At 49.6% G+C, this 20,332-nt stretch overlaps 1 protein-coding gene across 2 annotated transcripts in view; it reads right to left on the bottom strand.

The window, feature by feature from the left end:
• The window catches only part of LOC126637336 (gamma-aminobutyric acid receptor subunit beta-4), a 68,117-nt gene that overhangs the window by 21,307 nt on the left and 26,478 nt on the right, over window positions 1–20,332 (bottom strand). For both annotated transcript variants that reach the window (XM_050310515.1, XM_050310514.1), the window contains exon 4: window positions 308–528. In XM_050310515.1, the coding sequence (XP_050166472.1) occupies window positions 308–528 (221 nt within the window). The remainder of the gene's footprint in view (window positions 1–307; window positions 529–20,332) is intronic.

Here is a 20,332-nt window from a genome sequence, read left to right as displayed (position 1 = left end):
CTCATCTCCATAGGCCAAACCTGCAGAACACCTCAGGCAACTGAAAAAGAGTGTTTGAAACGGCACTGTTATGAAACATGAGTGACAGTGACCTGAAATGCCCAGAGCAGACTGATTCCCATCTCCAGCATTCATCTATGGCACCACAGGAAACAACCATGCCCAGCTTGGACAAAGAACGGATACACAAAACTTTGCCACACCTGGGTATCTTTTAGGCTTTTGGGTCCTTGCCTTACCAGACTATCTTTAGCAAGATGAGGTGCCCTTTTGGACAGCAGCCAGCCAAGACTCCCCCTGGACTCACCTCAGGCCGTACAGGACAGTCCCGTCGGGATGGAGGCGAATCATGCGGTTCTTCACCGTCACCCCGTGCAGAAAGGACTTCTTGTCGTTCAGGAAATAGGTGTCAGGCAGCCACAGCTGGTCAGCCACCCGGTTGTCCAGGGTCAGGTTGAGAGGGAGGTCGTTGTACGCCAGGCGTTTGTCCCGCCAGCTCTGCTGGAAGTACATGGTGATGGTGTAGTCCTGGGAGAGAAACGTGCAAACGTCACCCTGTGCCACTGTCACTCCATCCCTTCGCTGCTGAGACCTCCCCAGATTCCCTGGCACCCAAATGTTTGTGTTCATGCCACCACCAGGTCTTTATCTGTGGAGGGGGTGTGTGCTGTGTTTGGTTCTGGCAAAACAGGAGCAAGCCTGAGCTTTATAGGGGACAAAATGGCATTATGTGACTCCAGTCAAGCAGAGCTGCATCCCACTCATGCTGTCCCAGCCTACTGAGAGCTTGTCTGCATAACCAGCAGTGGTTTGGGCTATGGCAGCACTAGAGGATGTCAACACAGCACCAAAGACCTCAAGGGTTGATCTCCCAGTTAAGTCCCATAAAGGTGTCTGGACCCCGTGCAGTCATGCCCAGCCACTGCTCGTTACCACATGTGGGAAAAGCCAGTTCTGTTCCCAGCAGAAACTCAGGAGACTCCAAAGGGCACCTGCAGACTCCTTCCTCGAGGCCAAGGTTTCAGGGTCAGCCCAGGCCAGCCGTGACAAGCTATCAGCACTTGCCTTGTTACATGAGCTAAGCTGGGAGTTCATTGTGATTCTCAGGAAGGGACATATGTGGAGGAAATCTGTTGTCAGTGGAGCATGATCTGCTGCTAAAGGGGCAGTTCCCTGAAAAATTTCCCATAAATTTGGACATCAAAAGGAATTTCTTCATGGAGAGGTTTACTAAGCATTGGAAAGGGCTGCTCAGGGAGGTGGTGGAGTCATGGAGGTGTTCAGGAAACAACTGGACATGGCACTAAGTTCTAGTTGATAAGTTGACTGGTGAAAGGTTGGACTCCACGGCCTTGGAGGGCTTTTCCAACCCAAGTGATTCTGTAATTCCTGAACCATCCCCAGACAGCACAATGCCACACATCTGCTGCTCCTCTCCTGTCAAGCTGGCACTCAAAACTGTTCCTAAGACAAGAGTTCTACAGAGGGCAGGGGTTTGCTGCTCTGTAGCCCACAGCTGGAGCTCTGCAGAAACCATTCTTGTTGCTGCACAGCAACAGCACTTCCAGGGGAAATCCAGAGGCCTCGGATCAGCTCGTTCAGAGGCACAGTGTGGTGCCACATACTAGAAGAACAATTACTTGTTCTCAGGTAAACAAGTAGTACAGGAAGGAGTCTTGTACACACTAATGCCAGCAAACATTCTCACAACAGATCTTAAATAGGCAAGATTTTTGGGGTAAAGCAAATAGTATTAAAATAACAGGAAGTGGGCACAAGCCTTGTTGCCAGTGACCTTACAGAAACCAGTGATTATTTCCCAAGTCCTTAAATAAAAAGCATTTTTGCAAATGATCTACAACAGGTGGGATCAGATTGTCTCTTCCAAAGCAGATACCTGCAGTGCTACAGGAATCCTCTTGACCACGTGAATTTGCATGACAAGCATTTCAACTCTGCAAATTCCAGCCCTGTGCAAGGGGCTGATGAGGAACTTGCTCATGCACCAACATCTGGGCTGAGCACTGAGGCACATCCTGCCTGCCTGTCTCCTCCCACTGCCTTCACTCAAAGCCAGGTTTGATTAACACCTCTGCAAACAGGCTCAAAGGATCCCACATTATGGGTAATGCCAGCTTTTGGGTATCTAATTATGATTCAGAAATCGAGACCCACATGCATATCTGAAAGGTCACAGAGTAAATCTGTGGAGCACACAAGATACAGAAGCTCTATCTGTCACTTTCTGTGTTATCTTGAAAAGAACAAAAACACACTGACAGCTTTCTGGCCAAGGAACTGTTTTGCTTTGCTTTTTAAAGGACTGTAAACTCCTGCCTCAGAAGCCTCACAGCCCGATCTCTCGGGGGCACAAACATTTTCCTTTTGGCCAAGACCTCGCAAAGGGAAATGTTGTCCCCAGAATCCCTTCCAGAGTATTTGGACCTGCATTGCAGTGAGAGCACAGAGGAGCAGGGCACCCGAGTTCCTGGAGCCTCTTACCCTCCTTGGTACCAGACTCAGCCCCTGCCTGTGGCAAACTTGGCTCCAGAGGCATCATTTCCATCCTCCCCCTTTGAGAACTCCACCCGCACATCCTGGCAAGCTGCTTCACCGACCTGCATTTTCCTGATCCTTGACAGAGCCCTGCAACACCTCACCCCTAACCAGGCCACCCTTCAAGCAGCAGCAGACAAGAGGTGTCCCCGATCTCCAGAAGGCAGAAAGGGCAAGCTGCTTACAGAGTGAACAACACACCTTCTACACACATCTTCTGCACGCCCAGGACCGATGGGAACAGACCCAGAGGGGTGCAGAAATAAAAGCCTACGCCCCAGCCATCAGGCTGATGAGGTTCTTCAGGTACAGAGACCTTTCTGGAGAAGAAAAGCCAGCCCAGGCCTGAGCTCTGTTCTCAAACCTTCCTAGATTTCTTTGGGCAGCATCCTGGAGGTCTAGAGCACTTGAGAACCATGGTTCCTGTAGTGCCTGAGGTTTCCCTCAGCCGTTCTCTTTGCTGATTCCTGCATTCCACTTGTCCTGCTCTCCCTACCCCATCCCACTGTTGAGCAGTGTGCTTCAAAACAAGCATTTCCTCTCTCCCCCATCCCTGCTAGCCCAGTGATGGCCAGATCCCTTGGTTTCTCCCAGAAGCCTGGTACCCAGTAGCTGACAAGCTGCACAGCTCCAACGCTGCTTGCAGCCCTTTTATTCCCCACAGCATCCCTGTGCTGCCCTCCCTGCCTGGCAAGGCAGAGCCCATGGCCCAGCTGCGTGTGGGATGGCACTCAGCACCACAGCTCCCCTTTGGCCCCTCATGGAGCTCAGATGGCACCTGAGCCTGCTGGAAAGCTGCTGGAGAGCTGCTGGAGAGCTGCTCAGCACGGCCATCCCTGTGGGACCCCCTCCACATGCCCCTGCTCAGCCTGCTCTGTGCAAGCTGCCAATGCCAGCCCCCCTCCCTGCCCCAGGGTTGGCAAAGCCTTTGCTCTCCCTCTCCCCCCTCCTTCTCCCTGGGAAGGGCACACAAGGCAGAGGTGCCTCCCTGTGAGCAGAGGGGACATTCACTCAGGGGGCCACAGAAGTACTGGGGAAGGAAGAGGAGCTTGCCCAGGGGGCTCACGTGTTGGAATGATGGTGCATCCTACCAGCTGCTGGGGACAGGGCTAGAATCCATCTCTAGGCAAGAGATTACTGATAATTACAGCCCCCCCTGGAACTCAGCAGAGACCCCAAACCAAAGATGGCACACACTATGAAAGGTTGAAATGTTGGCATGACAGGGGCATGAATGGAGGAAGGGATTTCCTGCAGAACCCCAGAGGCAACAAATTCAGTCAAGCACACCAGGGATTCCCTGGGTCCTCAGAGGACTGGGTGGATAAGTCTAAAGGAACAGCAGCAGAGACACAGCAAGAAGGGAAATAAGCTGGCAGTATTAGTGTGAATTCAAGAATGAATTTCCACCGGCCCATACTCCAGGCACCTGTAACATTGACCATACAAGCTCCTCCTCCGCTGTCTCTCAGCCCCTTTGGAGTGAAATGCTCACCAATCCTTAGAAAACAAACCTGGATTGTCCTGGACCCTTCCCCACTCGTGTTGGCTCTGTGCAGTTCCAGGGCAGACACAAACCCACTGTCACAGGAGAACAACTCTGCCTCTTGGAGCAGAAGTGGCCCAGGTGATCTGAGCCTAATGGGAACAAATCCACTTGTGCAGGGGAAGACAAAGTTTTAAGGAGAGCAAGGCAGTGAGAGGACATGTGAATCCAGGAAAGGGGGTTAACAGAGGAGAGGAGTGACTTCTGGCCTGGTGAGCACAGGCTGGTTGCCCCTGGAGCAGTAACAGATTGGAGGGCAGGACACAGCAGATACTCTCTGAAGGCACCACAACCTGGGTGAGGACAGGGCCATGTGACCAGCTGGTTGTGGGCCAGCCATGTGTGTTGAATGCTGAGATGTGCCCAGACCACCAAGGACACAACACTTGAGGGAGCCAGTTCAGGGTGGGAACCTGAATTTTCTGGTCCACACATCAAAGAACAGCAAGAGGTAGAGCAGGACCAGTTAAGGCACCACAGTAACAGGACAGCTTTCTGCAGGCAGCAGCTTCAGTCTGTAACTAGAAAGCCACCCAAGGGATTCCTCCTCTGCAGGCAGTGACACCCTGTCAGAGTCCTGAGGCTCAGGGCTGCCCTTTGGAGGAGAGCATCGTGTCCCTTTCTGCTCACTGCAGCGAGAGGAAGGTACAAAACAAAGGAGCCCCCCTCCTTCAGAAAGAAATCACCTTCTCCTGCAGTCTCGTGCCAGCATGCAGAACACAAACATGGTACGTGTCCCAAGTGGTACTCTTAAAAATGTGTTTGTGCTGATTTTGGAGACACAGTTGTACTGTGGCAGACCAAAAGTTTTTCTACATTAGTATCCTGTCTCCAGTAACAGTAGAGAAAATAGCAGGGCAGAACATAAACAAAACAGGGTCTTTGTTGTGATATTCAATTCTGCAGCTATTTGAGACTTAAGGAACTCCCCAGGCAGAGCTGGTACCTCCTTAATTGAAGATACTCAGCTTCTCTTATGAGCTTGTCTAATTTTTTTAGCCTTTGCCATCTTCAATCTTGTGGTAGAGAGCTCCACAGTTTAGTTCTTCACTCTGTTTACATCACATTAAAACAGGTGCAGATCAGTCTTGCTCTATTCTGATTTCCTGCAGTGCTTGTATTAAAAGCCAGTAAACAATCATAACCTTGTGTCACTCAGGCTTACAGGGTCCCACCCCATTTTCAGACATCTTAGGGTTACTCAAGAGGACACAAATCACAACACACGCTCTCAAAAGCAGTTGGAAGGCTCTGATAGAGGCAGGAGGCAACAAAGAGGGAAAACTGTTGCATGGGTTAAACACAGAGCAGGGACATATGATGACAGGATCTGACATTCAGCAATGGGCTGTTGCACAAGGACAGACTGAAGGCAAGGTAGTGGAAATGACTTTCCGTGGAGCCTGTGGAATGTGATGTTACAAAAGCATGAAGTCAGGAGCATAATGGTATTCTGGAAGGTCTAAGCATTAATGTGGAAAATACAGTCAAGTTCATCACAGGAAGGGACTAACAGGAAAGAATAGCCCAAGGACACTGAGCCTGCTGCTGCAAGGCCCAAGTTCCATCCTCCAGCCTCTTCTACCTCCCAACAGAACTCCCAGGCAGGCTGCTGCCTAAACCCTCAGCACAGCTCCCAGGAGACACAGATCATGGGCAGGCTGGGTGAAAGCATTTTCCTTTGTGCTGTGACCTGGACAATGCCCTGTACTAAACCAGTCCAGAGCCAGGAGTGTGCACGCTCATGAGGGGCTACAGCAGACTCAGCAGCCAGGATCAGAAATGGAAGGGATAATGCACGTGAAAGAGTCAAATATTTGCCCAGAACACAGCATTTCTGGCAGCATGGATGTTTCCCATGAAGGTGACTATTCCAGGCCAGTGGAGGTTGTGTTTCACCAAGCACTGTAAGGTTCTCTGCAGGTGAGAGGGCACACTGCTCTGCTGCTGCTGCAGGGCTCTGGGCATGAGGGATAAAGGAGGTTTTGCAACTCACCTCTAGCACTGGCTGTGCAACTTGACTTTTTTCCCCTCGTTTTCCCTCAACCCTGACTTTGATAAAGCACCTCCTTTTGGAGAGGCAACCAAATAAAAGTCTTTCCCTCTATAAGCAAATGACATATGGTCTCCTTGTCCAAGATCACAAAAGAACATTAGGAAAGCCAAGATGCTCCAGAAAGAGGGAGAAAAATGGAACATCTGACTTAGTAAAAACCAAGCTGCCACTGCCAGAGACTAATGAACAGTTTGCTGGCTTCAACTTCTTTGATGATTAAACACCATCTCCTGTTCCCGTCATTCTTGGGAAAGAAATTAAAGGACAAAGTAGTCCTCAAGTATGTTCCATTTGAAGGAGGGGGCAGGGGAATAAGAGGGATTGTTTTGAAGGGGAGAAGGCAGGATCTGCCTGCAGTCAGCTGCAAAGAACTGGAGCAGTGTAAAACAGAGCAGAGGAAGGACAGAGCGCGATGGCCACGGCTCTTCTTTAGCAAGTTTGTGAAAGAAAACTCCTTTGCCCTCACAAGGGATTGTCCATTTCCAAACCTGTAAATGGATGCATCCCACACCTTAACATGCACCAGCTAACCTGGCATCAGTAAATACCTGAGAACAGCCTTTTCCAGCCCTGAGACAGCACAGAGTCTGTTCAGACTCTCACCTTTGCTGAGGGAAGGAGGCGGCAGCGTTGGTACTTCCCGTACTTTCCACGGGCAGAGCACTCTGCCAAAATGCTGCTTTTAATTTCTGTTTTGGTGCAGGTGCCAGTGCTCGGTTTACAAGTCTGAAGTTTTGCGTGACAGCTGTTAGACACAAAGTGACAGCCACTTCAGATGCTGCCCCTCTCCCCACCTTTCAGCTTAGCAGGCGAGAAAGACACAATCTCTTTCCACTTTCCCTCTTTTTGAATAACGAGGTGTCAGCACTGACTTGGGAATTGGGAAGAGCACCTTCCACCTGCACCCTCTCTGCAAATAATGCAAAGAAGGACTGGCTTCTAGAATACAGTCTCTGCCCTTCTGTGCTGCAGGTCTTTGTGCTCTTGAACTCGTTTTCTTTAGGACCTGAGAAATAGCTTGCATGGATATGTTCCCCTCGCTAATCTGATCTACTTTCGTAGTAATTTGCATGTATTTAATTGCTGAATGCATGTCCAGAAACTGGGACAGGTGTCAGCGACATCCTCAACAATTAGGGGTGCGTGAGGAAAGTGTCGCTTTGTTGCCCTATTTCTCTCCTGCCTTGCCCTATCCCTGCAGCACCTGGAGTGGTGCTGGTCCTGCAGGTGGGAGATAGAGGACATATCTAGCTGGGTCCTGAGCCAGAAGGGCATTGATCTGCCCGTGACAAGGTCCTCAAACTCCTGAGCCTGTACATCAGTGCTCTATCTGAGCAGGAGGCAGCACCACATGTCATCCTGCTTAACAGCCCCAGTCCTGCTGGAAGCAGAGGTCAAGAGGAAAAAGCCAGAACTGATGGGCACAGGGATGAGCATCACCTGCTCTCTGAACACAGGCAAAGCAGCAACCCTGCTCAGTGTTACAGGCAGCAATCCCAAAATCACCACCTGCAGCATGACATCTTCCTCAGGCAAGCTCCTGGAAAACAATGCCAGGCAGTTTTTCTATCCTCAAGCCATAAAATCTGTGAGCTAATTCACAACATTCCTGCTGGGCTGCTCTCCTCACTTGATTCCTCATGTGCTGGTAGCTGAGCAAAACCCAGAGCCCATTCTATCCCCAAAACCAGGATTGTTTGATCTTTCTGTTTCTGCATTACCAGCTTGCACTCCAACCCCATCATAACCTGAGAAATTGTGTTTTCCAGAGAGCAACCACTCCATGAGAAATGGCCAAATGCATTTTTATTTCCTACAGCTTCCCATGCAAATCATCACAGAAGGGCACACTTGGGCCAGACACCCAGCTAAGGGCAGAGAAGCAAGGCCATACATTGAGTTCAGGAGGAGGCAGTCCATGAACTGGACCAATTATCAGGCAGAAAGTCAAAGTGATGGTGCTTACACCATCTCCTCATGCTCTGTGGGCTGGGAACTGGTAAGGACTCATTGCAACTCCAGCACAGCTGGGACCAGGTCAGATGCTCACCTAAACAAGGAGGGAGCTCAGGCAGCAAGTCCCCAGCTGGGTCATTCCTTCCAGGAGAAGGGCAAGGTAGAGGGATGAGCAGCTTGAGATAGTGCAGAGGGCAGTGAATTGACCCCCCCCTCTAGGAGAAGTGTGATTTATGCCCTCCCAAGTGAAGTCTGTCCCAGGCATGGCACAGGGTCCAGGCACTGGAGGTATCATGGGTTCTGCCCTTTCTTAGAGACCCTTAAAGACTTTATTCCCTGATGTTTTGCTAGGGCTCCACATGTCTCCAAGTGACTGCTTTGAGCCTTCCCAATTCCCTTCTCTCCCTTCCCATGTTTACTTAAGGCAAAGTCTTAACTTAGCCCTGTTGTTAATTCTCTTAACCTCTCTCTAGGAGAGCACAAGGTCACCCATTCCCACAGTGGGAGACACCCAGGCATTGACACAGAGGCTCCCTGTGGAGCCTCAGAGTTGTGACCAGGCTTTGCAGAGCTGGGGAGTCTGGGGACTTGCCTATATTACAACAAGCACTCTGGTTTGATGTGCTGGCTAATTTAAAACAGATTATGCTGCCATGGGCTTCTGCTGGTAGGAAATCATGGTTCCAAAGCCATCTGTACCTTCCACTCTTGGCCTGCACTCATCTGCTGCCTTCCACACACCTACAAGCCACAGCACAGGGCTGGTACCTGCATCCCACCTCTCTCCTCCCCTCTCCCACCCACCTTCATCTTCCCTCACCTTCCTGGCACCACCCTTGCTGCCTCACAGCACGCTGTTGCCGTACAACATTCTTAATATCCAGCCATGAAAGCTCAAAAATGTTTTTAATAATCACTTTGCATTTAATTAAACATGCAACAACTAGCCTATTAGAGTAAATTAAATTTAAGTGAGACATCTGAACAGCGACTAGTGAAGGTATCAGCTTCTAAAGCCCTCAGAAGGATGGAGGAAGAAAGCTGGATTGTGTCAAGGGAAAGTTGATGTTGAAAGGCAGGAGATGCTTTCTAAACCTTTTCCAAGGGTCTTCACCACCTCTGCATGTATCCCCAAAACCCTTCAAAGGGTCTTCACAGCCCCTGCATGTATCCTCAGAGAATTTTCTCCTTCTAGTGACTTTTTTACCTTATGCTTGCTGAGGGAAAGCTCATTTAAGGTGGTTGAAACTCAGGATTGTGGCAGGATCAACCAGGTAATGGAAAAAAGGTGATTTCTCCAGAATGTCCCCAGAACTCGTCACTCTTCTGTACCTTTTTATATTTAAATCAAACATTCTCTTCACCCTGACAAGAGTTTTGCTGGACACTGATCCAGGCAGGCTTTACCCCAAGCAGCAGAGATTGTCTTCCACACAGCCACTGATTAGTAGAGACCACGGGGGAAAAAAGGTTGGAAGAATGGGGATTAAAGCAGTTAAAGGGCTTAGTAGCCCACTGAAATTAGCTACTCTAGAAAACTCCTCTGGGTATCAGTTCCAACTCACTTACTGCTAATCCTGTAGATGGCTTTGGGCACTTTCACCTGTGCTTCATTTTCCCCTCATCTGTACAAATCAGAGGCTGATTTTTAGCTGGCTAGCACTAACCCCAGACTCCATGCTGCAGTTTGGGATCTCCACATCTCTAGGCAAGTGCTATGTGTGGAAACACAGCAAGGAGTCTTTCCTCCCTGAGGACAAAAAACCAAAAAATTAAACAGAGCTTGTAATTCCCTGTGCAGTCCAGACCACCCATACAGTTTGTGGCTGCAAAGGTGGGGAATCACGTTATAAAAAGCAATATTACTGCTTTACACAGCAAAATAAAGTGCTATATTTACAGCTCTGAACACTGAGACCATGAGACTCCCTGCAACAACATCAAGGCACACGGTGCTGTAAAGACACTGCTCTAACTTAAGAGAAGGAATGTTTGCTATTTCAGGTTCTGAGAATTGCCAGAAAGATGTCATTTCCCAGGAGGCAGCCAGAGGCAAACAAGTCCCTTAAATGATTTAAGACAACTAACATGGCCTGGGTGAAACAATCACCTCTGCTAGGCTGGCACAGATTGGCTTGACCAAGAGGGTAGAATGGTGTTTATTTCCTGCAGAAAGCAAAGTTTGATCAGGAAGGAAGGGTAACTGGGAGTAAGCAGATTAGATGGTGAGGCACAGAAGAGCAGAACATATTTCTGGCAATGGGGTCAAGTGTAGTCTCCTAAGCATAGAGGATGGAAGCCCTGGGGTTTGAAAAGCAAGGCCTACTTTTCAACAAGCTCAATCAAACGAGATGCAAACTACTGCACTTGGAAACTCCTGCACCCAGAGACCCAGTTCTGTAACTGGGGTGACTGTTTCTACATGTGAATATTCTGCACAGCTGTGTCTGCAGCCTCTAAGTTGACAAAGATCATCTTATCATTGATAAGATGGAGTTTTATTAGAGAAAAGGGCTAGAAATCAACTTTCCCAGCTGTGGTGTGAACAGAGCTCTGTGCAGTCATTCTGGGGCCACCAGAAAGTATTGGGGGTATCAACAGATCTGTTCTAGGAAACAGCTTCTGCCATCAAGGGTGAGCAGGCAGTGCCTCACCGTGGGTTCAGTCCACCTCTGCCCCCATCCCAGGGTTGGTGTGCCCTTGCTGTGCCAGGGTGAAGCAGTGCAGTCACCTGACAGCAGCACCCAAATTCAGCTCTAGCAAACACTCCTGATTCTGCTCAACAGGAGTCCTGCTTATTACAGGCTGCATGAAGAAAAAAAAAAGGTTTCAGCAGGGTGTGGAGGTCCACAAGCAAGCAGACTTGGACTTCACAGCCAAGTGGATGGCAGAGCACAAGCTGCAGTGTCTGTCCATGGTGAGTGAGTGCTCGCTGCAGTAGCAGGACCAACAGTCCTGGAGCCAAGGAGCTCTATTTGCAGAGCTGGCAGGGAGCCCATGTGAGCTCGGTAAATAAAGTAGCCAGATAATAAAAATACCCAAAAGCACTGCTTAATTTTTTTTTCTGAGGGATCTGATACAGGCAGTAATATTGAGGGGGAACAGAAGGATAGGGCAAAGCCATCCTTCCAGAAGAGTGGAACACAGGGCACCTGACAGGTCTGATGGCTCTCAACTGGCACAACTAAATAGCTGACACTCCTTTTCAGGGTAACAGCCAGGATTCAGGGTAACTGGGCTCAGACAGGAGCTTCTGTATTGTAAAACCTCCAGCCCCCTGCAATCAGCTACAAACTCTTGATGAATAAAAGGGTCAATACTCTGTGTATCCATAACCTAGGGATGCATCAAATGGACAAGGAGACAAACCACAGATTGCCTTCCCCTGCAGCCACACTGAGCTTACAGGAGACACTGTGGTGGCAGGTTGCTGCAGAGGAAAAAGGAGAGGAGCTCCAACCTGTAAGCAGTGAGTGTGTTTTGGGTTTGCTTCCCTCTTCACTAGAGCCTCAGCTGGTAGTGCACCCTGCACAGAGTGGGCAAAGGATGTCTGAGAGGACATCCTCCAGCCTGGTGACCCAGGGCACTCTGACACAGGGAGCAGGAGACCAGCTGTAGGAGACCACACCTTGCAAGCAGTGACGTGAAAGGGGACAGTGGATCTTGTCTTTTACTCCCTTCTCCTCCACTTTTCTCTGGCTGGGGCTGGCCTGAGATTCTGCTTGTGTCAGAACAGCAGGGACTACCCACAACTCATCCCACATGCATGCATGTCCTCCTTCCCCAGAATGATCCCTTCTGTCTGACTGGAGAACCTTTCTGGATCTCCAAACAGCTCAGCAGATCCTCCTTCCTTTCACCATCCCTTTTCCTTGAATGTTCCTTTTTCTCTGTAGCCTAGCAACTCGGCACAGACTCAGAATATTAACAACTCCTGTCCCCACACATGATCTTCTCCAGAGGCCCGAAAAATGTGATAGCAGAGAGGCTGAGAGGGGTAGGAGCAAACATGAGAGATGCAAGGAGCGTGCAGAGAGCCTCTACCAGCACTCAGAAGCAAGCAAAGGCATTCAGCTGTCATATCTGCCACCTTCACTTAACATGTACATAACATACAGAGCTATATATAGCCCCATTTATTTACATATTCAAATAGCAACACGACACTCGTATTTGGATTTAGCTTCTATATTGAGCCACTGCCACTCTTGTGCAGATCCATCCTCTGCTGCTGGATGCTTTGAATGTATATGTGACAGGATGTCAGAAGGTCAGATTCTCAAGGTCTAATTCGGTTTTCAATCAAATCAGATGGAGCTTTCACTTGGGGGAAGGTAGTTTAGCATTCTGCAGTAATCCTCTCCAGTGCTGCAACACTGCTATTGGAACAGGTGGCACTTTGGAACATTGCTCTCAAACACAGCCAGCTTTTTATTACATATATATATATATAAATACGTATATAAGGCTGTGGGTGTTCTACCCATGTAAAAACCTGAATAAAAACTTAAGCAGGGGGAAGGAAAAAAAAAAAAAGAATTAATCCTGGGTGAAGTTTTCTGCAGCAGCAATTCTAACTACTACAGGAATGCCAGGGTGCAAGCTGAAGTGGTTCATACCACCACCATACAACACCGACATGTTCAGATCTAAAGATAACTTGGCTGATGGAGGAACAGATGGAGCACTGCAATCCATAGCACTGTTCAGCTCAAAGCATGCTGCAAACTGGAGAGCCACAGGCTCTCCTCCTCCCCACCACCACTCCTCTCCTGCCGTGGGGTGGAGTCACCTCCGAAATGCACAGTGAACTTGGCTCTTCGGGGGGAGCACGGAAAGATTTCTCATCTGGGAAAATGCCTACTGAGCAAAACACGTGAACCCTGTTTCCTAGCGCTGGAACGGGGTTGACTCAGCCTCCCGAGGCTGGAACGTGTGCTGGAGGACTGGCAGAGCTGCTCCTTCGGGACAGCAGCACCACGGAAGGATGCACAGCGGGGGATCATCTGCGACAAGCGTCACCACCGCCTTTATTCGTGCTGCAGACCCCCAGGTCCGGGCTGGGAATCAGCCACTTTACCCAACAGCTTTCCCACAGCCAAGAATTCCCAGTGACGCAGACAAAGGACCTTCTGCAAGCTCACCCATGAAGATCCCAGGCAAGCGCTGGAAGATCTCTAGGAAGAAAGGAGCACAGGAGAATAGAAAGCTCCAGGGGCAAGAGAGAGTGGTCCCAGTCCAGCAATTGACAGGTTTTCTTCAACTCAGAGCTTGCTGCAGGAAGGTTTATACAGTTCACCACCTACTCATGGCAGCATCGTGCCATTCAGGCAACAAAAATATTTCATTCAAGGACATCATTAATGTTGAAAACATCAGAGCCCTTCAGCACAAGCACAGGAGCTCCTCCTTTTTGGGGAAGGGATAAAGCTGTCCCCTCTCACACAGGGACAACCCCAGGCTGTGAAGGTGGCAGGACTGCTGCTTTACCAAGCAACTCATGCACACAGCCCTCGAGACCTCTGCCTCCCAAGGAATTCCTGGGGCTTTGTGCAGATCCAAGCTTCCAGCTGGCCACGGCCTTTGAAGAGCCTGTGTGGTGATCTTTGGCTTGTTCCTTAGCAACTGGACTCCAAATGGCAGTGATTTTACTGTTGCTGCAGTCAAGCAGCACCAGGACCAAGGGCAGAGGGAGGATCTTGTCACGGGAACGGGATAACTTGCGAAATATTATGGAAGGCAGGCAAGATTTTTGCCCTCTACAAGTTGCCATAAATGCAGTAAATATTGACATATGAGTCACACTGACCTATTTTCTAGCTTTTAAGCCAAGAGAATCTCTTTGCAACTGATTTCAGAACCAATGAATGGGGACTACTTGAGGCCCCTTCAAGAGCTTGCCTTATTCTTAACTATTTTATGCCAGAAGCCAACCCCTCTTGTGCAACATCCATCCCTGCTTTTTGGGCAGAAAGAAGATCATTGCTTGTTTAAACCTGAGCATCCAAGCACCCCTCCCACCACCACCACGTTACAGAGCCCCCCTGAAGCCAAATGCTTTACTCATCCTCACACACTGCCTTAGTCCAAGGGATTTTTCAACAAGCTGCTTCCTATTGCTGGAGAAGAGACACGAGGAAGTCCCCAAGGTGACTGTATGTGACTGATGGCAGTGTGCACAGTTTGCCTCCCCTGGTGACTCTTCCCTTTGGGAAAATGCTGTTTTCACTTGTACAAAACCGCCACTGTTGGATTTCCCAAGCAGCCAAATGCACTGCAGCCTCACAACACCAGGACCTGCAGTGACAAGAGCTGCGTGACCCCAGTTGTGCTGAAGCAAGAGGACAGCACAGATCCTTGTCAGCTCTGAAGGAACCAGCTGCATGCTGAGGCACCTTAGCTCAGATCACAGCCCCCAGAGGCCACCTGTGTGTGAAAGCAAGCACACAAACCCCACCTATCCGTGCCAGCAGGGATCTCTCACCCTGAGTCAGAGCTCTGCCATTCTCACCATGCCACACTGCAGCATGAGCTGACCTGATCAGACCAAGACTCTCAGAATCATGGAATGATGGAATTACTAAGGCTTGGAAAAGACCTCCAAGGTCATCAAGTCCATCCTTGGACTGAATACCACCAAGCCCACTAAACCACATCAAGTGCCACATCTGTTCACTTCTTGAACACTTCCAGTGGTGGTGACTTCCCCACTTCCCTGAGGAGCCTGTGCCGATGCTAAACCCCTCTTGCAGTGACCAGATTTTTCCCAGTATCCAACCTGAATCCCTCTCCAACAGCAAGGCCCTTCAGCATCCTCTGCCACCTGCAGAGCCCTCAGCAATCCAACAGCACTGCAAACCTGTCAGGGCACCCCCTTGAGCTCTCAGCACCAAAGCTGTCCCCCAGTTTTTCCCATATTTTGGCAGTCCTCAGTATTCAGCAGCCTTGAGTACCAAGGTGTAACGTGTACAGACACACACACATTGAATTTAGATACCTCAGAGTCCCAGAGCTGGGGATACCCAAGGCTACAGAGAAACATTAACAGCACTGGAGTGTCATGTCATACTTGTGCCTCACAGCATATAACTCCAGAAACCTCTGACTGGAGGATTTAAATGCTTTAACCTTTGCTTTTTTAAAACATTTTGGTACCTAGGGAAATAGAGACTGGGAAATATCTGTATGTCATTTCTCCATTGAAAAGAGGCAGCAAAAAAGCAGAACAATTTCAGTTAAGAATAAAAAAAATGTTGATATATTTGAACATAATAGACAGTAGTAAAAAGCACAATATAATAGTAAAAATTTCTTTAAAACCTTGGGTTTTAAAGCTCCAGACATCTGTAACAATGGAAAATCCTTTTCAAGGGCAAATTGTTGCAGAGTTGTTTCTGTCCATTATCACAAGTGTACAGAGGGTCTGATGAGGGTCCTCAAAGGCCACCCCAAAGCTGCATCAGCCCCAAGGACACCAGGGTTTTACATACTCAGTTCTACTGTCAGAACAGCTCCAGAAGGGATTGGACAGCACACATCCAGACCAGGGATTCCCCATGCATAGACATTTTCCTGCATTTCCCTTCCCCTTTCCTGAAAGGGCCCAAAGGTCAAGAGCTCTGACCTGGAGAATGTCCAGCCCAGGAGGCTGCAGTGCTGTGTACCAGAGACAGGCTCTCCTGTGGAACCCAGTCAGAACCAAACCCTCTCATCAGCTGAGCCCAGCACAGAGCAGAGTCAAACATCTATTACTGTGCAGGGGTTACACTGAAACTGAGATTCAATTGGTCCATGCACAGATTCCTGTGGAAACAGAACTGCAGAGCCTGCTCGGGACAGATTCCACTACCAAGTCTGCTTCAAGCACGCCCAATAGATGGATGCAGGGAGAAGAGTGATGCCCCACTGATGATGGCATAGCGTGTTGTAGGATGAACAGTCCTGCTCAAAAACACCCTTACACAAATCCTGATCCCCTTCCTTTTGGGTTAAAGGCCAGTTTTAAACCCTTGCAGCTCATTGTTGCCTTGGGGTGTGCCTTCCATCTCCCTGGAACAGGGAAAGCTGCCAATCGAGACAGCTTGTTTTTCAAGCGAGCCTCGAGAAGTTGGGCAATAACAGGGATGATGCTTCCTGCCATAACCTCCAGGAGCTCCAGTGCAGTGTGCCACTGGGAGAGCAGTCACTGCAGCAAGACAGCAGTGTGGCACCTGGTCACACAGGGCTTGGGAGCAGGAGCACATGAGCCACTGGCACAGGCTGCCCAAGGCCAGCTTGGACAGAGCTTGGAGCAACCTGGGATAGTGAAAGGTGTCCCTGCATCCCTGCCCATGGCAGGGGGGTTGCAGTGAGATGATCCCTGGTGTCCCTTCCAACCCAAACCATCCTGACTCTGTGAGGCAAAGCATCAAGGTCAGCTTAGCCGAGCATCCTGCAGCACCCCCCCCAAGCCATCCCCACTGCAGGCTGTGCCCCAGCACAAGGGACTGGCAATGCCACAGGCATCACTCCTTTCACACCTATATTCCTGCAAACATCTCTATCTGGAAGCCTTGCTTCTTACACTAGCCCTCTACAACGATCCTCTTGTAACTTTTCAACTTGTCACCGGGTTTATAAAACTTTAAAGCCGGTGCTATAACAAACTGAAATGATGTTATTGCAGATGTAGGAGAGCATCTTGGGATGAATAAATTATAGGAGGCACAAAGAAATCATGACTATAATGGCTGGATGCTCTGAGCTGTCTACGGTGTGCAGACACACAGGAGGGAGCAGGTTTAGGACTGCACAGATCATAGGGCAGGAAAATTGAAGCGTTATGAAGGGTAACCATCTCTTATTTCAAATGCATACAAAACTTCTGGTAGTTTTCCTCACTGAAATAGTTCATTAATGCTTCAAGGGAGTCTGAACTGCCTGGTGGTAGAAAAATATGTCCCCAAAGATTGCCCAGAGAGAGAAAAGGTTACAGTCGGAAGGATTATCCTCTAGTCCCACCACGCAGAAATACACGGCATACCCTGAAAAGGCCAGTCCTCAGCTGAAAGGACATGCAGGAGTGGGGAGGACTCTTTCTGAAGCCATTGGCACTGGACAGCATCAGAACTGGATGGCCAGAGCAAGTTGGTTGAGCCAGACCATGAAGGTGGTAGTGACTTTGGGCAGCATTCAGGCCAGGCAGCCGAAGGACAGACACCTGCACGCTGCTCCAGCTGCAGTGGTGTGAGCTCCACGCTGCCAGTGCCCTCTGTTCTGCTGGGTCAGCAGCACTGCCAGCCTCCTCAGCAACCTGGGCACCATATTAAGAGATTTGAAAGTATCCCTGCCCAAGCATCACTACACACCAACAAGCATCTATAAATACCTGCCTGCAGATCCTTGCTCACTGCAGTTAGATCACCTGTAGCAAAATGGCATTTACCAGCTCACCTCAAGGGAGATGGGCTGGGTAATGAGCTAGGAGACCCCACCCTTCTGCTCTTTACAGGTCATCAGAGCTACTGAGCAGCAGTATGAAGACATTCCTCCTCTCAGCCTGTCTTTAAATCCCCAACTTGCAAATTTGTACTGGATACAAAAAGACTCCAGCTAGGCCTTTCATCTTGGTGGATCAGCACTTCCCAGAGGGTCTGCCAGTCAAATGTGCCCTCCCCAATACCTATTTGGCCTGGCCCCTGGCATCCTTTCCCAGACATTTCAATTGATGTCACTGATCTTGGCTCAGCAAATAATCCTTCTAATCACTGACAAGAACAGAGGCTGCAGCTCAGTGTTGCTCAGCCAAGCTAAGAGGAGTACACAGTAATAAAGCATTTACTCTAGAAAGTAAGCCTGAAAACATGACTGACCACACACAGGCAGCAGCTGCAAAGGGCAAGAAGGTGACATTTTTTTTAATTAAGGACTGTAGTTTTGGTCCTTCATCACTGGGAGATGGTTACAAATCCAGCACTGCATCCTGGCATGACTCCATCTTCTGAGCTGTGCCATGGCACAGTATCTGGGCATGGCCCTGGAGGAGGTGGAGGTGCACTGGTTTTGGGTGTCAGAAAACACGGGGCATTTACAGGCAGCCACGAAGCATTCTGTGTGTCAGAGTGTCTGGGAACATCCAGCATAAAGACATAACTGCATTGCCTTTTCAGAGAGCCCTGTAACCTCCAGGACTGAAGTGCCACCACGTCACCATTTTGGGAACACGGTTCCCAAGGGAGGGAAGGCGAGGAGTGTTCCTTCCATCACGGTTAGAGCTGTGTCCCTCCACAGCACCACAGCCAGCTGGACTCCTGTGGGAAGCAACTTCTGGAAACAGGCAGTGTCAGTGGTCACTGACAGCACTTGTTCCCCACCACCACGCAGCCAACAGGCGCCAGGAGTCCCAGAGAAAGGCCTGGGAGAGCCGGGGGCTCTCCTCAGCCTGCCCAGTCCCAGCACCATTGTTCCCAAAAGGATGTCTGAGGATTAATTAATTATCCTACAAGGGGCAGTAAGTAGTAACACTCCTTGTGGAACAATAGAAGCTATTTGGTTGCCGTGACAACGCAGCTTCACTTGTGTGCCTTTAATTTATTCATTGCACAGTCCCTTCCCCAAGCACACACGATGCCAAAAAAATGCCTTGTTTTTCTTGCCAGTATCCATGTCCAGAGCAGGGGTAAAACACAGCCCTTTCCCCGGGGCATCTGTCACACAGAAGAATGATGCACACAAAACCCCTTCAGCCTGGAAACTTACATCACATGAGAACTCTTCTGCTCCCTAAATGTTCGTTCTTTAAGATGTTTTTGATTTTTTAACCCCTTTCTGAAGTTCCCTCACCCTGGTGCTTGTAGATTTTGATCCTGAGTAAGTTCTCACACAGAGCCAACCTTGCCTCCCACCCCCTGCCCCTATATATGTAGGAAGGATGGGCAGGAGATTATTCTTGTCTAGTCAGACAGAGAGCCAGGAGGGATAATCAAGAGCCCAGACGTGACATTCCTTCACAGCATCCACAGGAGCATGGCATGGACAGTGCCTGGTGCCCAGCCTGGCTACGGCCACACCACCACCATCAAATCACTCAGTGTCCATCACTGTGCTGTTTTATTTCTGCAAGGTCCAGAGCAGCCTGGGGATGAAGATCTGTGCCAGGAGATCTCTCTGTGCATCACCCAGAGGTGTTTTTTGTAGCTCTTTCTCCCCAGTCCCACCCACACCCCCTTGCCCCAGCTGTTGTGTGGCAGAGGGGAGCAGGTGGTCAGTGGAGAGGGGAGAGCATCACCCTCACATGGCAAGGGTGGAAAGCACAGCTGGGTGAATGGCTGCTGGGCTGGGACACAGCATGCCTGGCCACAACTGCTCACAACACCTGCAGGGCAGAGCACTTGAGCAGCCCTTACAGTCCATGGCCAAACCTCCAGCAGCAGGTTCATCCTGCCTCAGCCTCTGCAGTGCCCAGCTACCTTCACAGAATGGTTTGGGATGGAAGGGACATCAGAGATCATCTCATTCCAAGCCCCTGCCATGGACAGGGACACCTTTTACCAGATCAGGTTGCTTAGAACTTCATCCAGACTGGTCTTGAACACTCCCCAGGATCAAGCAGCCACAACTTCGTGGGCCAGGGCCTCACCACCCTCACAGCAAGGAACTTTTTCTTAATATCTAATCCAAACCTACTCACTTTCAGTTTGAATCCATTCCCCCTTACCCTGTCACTACATGCTCTTGTAAATAGTCTCTCTCCATCTTTATTGTGGGCTCCCTTCAGGTATTGGAAAGTCACCCCTAAAAAGGTTCTTTTCTTCCCAGGTTGAACAAACCCAGTTCTCTCAGCCTTTTCCCCATAACAGAGGGGTTCTATCCCTCTAATCACCCTGGTGGCCTCCTCTGGACTTGCTCCAACAGGTTGGTGTCCTCCCTGTGCTGGGGATGGACCTTCTCAGGCCTGCAGGGGCAGTTGCTTCAGGTAAGCTGAGAATCAAACCCCTCCTAGTTATGTTCATGCAAGGTGGGGTCTTAAGCTACAAGTCCAGACCCCACAGAGTTCATTCTGGCTCTAGCAAGGAGGGTGACAGCTGGTCCACCACATAAGAACATTCAGGTCCAAGTTGAGACTGGGGGAGGAGATGACTCAAAGTTGAGTTCTGGCCTGACAGGCAAGATAGACAGAACTAGGTTAAGCCATCTGGCTCTTCTAAGTTGAGCCTAACCTCAAGCTCTACCCAGTGCAA

This window comes from Myiozetetes cayanensis, unplaced genomic scaffold (genome assembly GCF_022539395.1).
Source record: "Myiozetetes cayanensis isolate MyiCay16 unplaced genomic scaffold, myiCay2020 scf15, whole genome shotgun sequence".
Classification (NCBI taxonomy): domain Eukaryota; kingdom Metazoa; phylum Chordata; class Aves; order Passeriformes; family Tyrannidae; genus Myiozetetes; species Myiozetetes cayanensis.
This window is presented reverse-complemented; position numbering and strand designations above follow the sequence as displayed.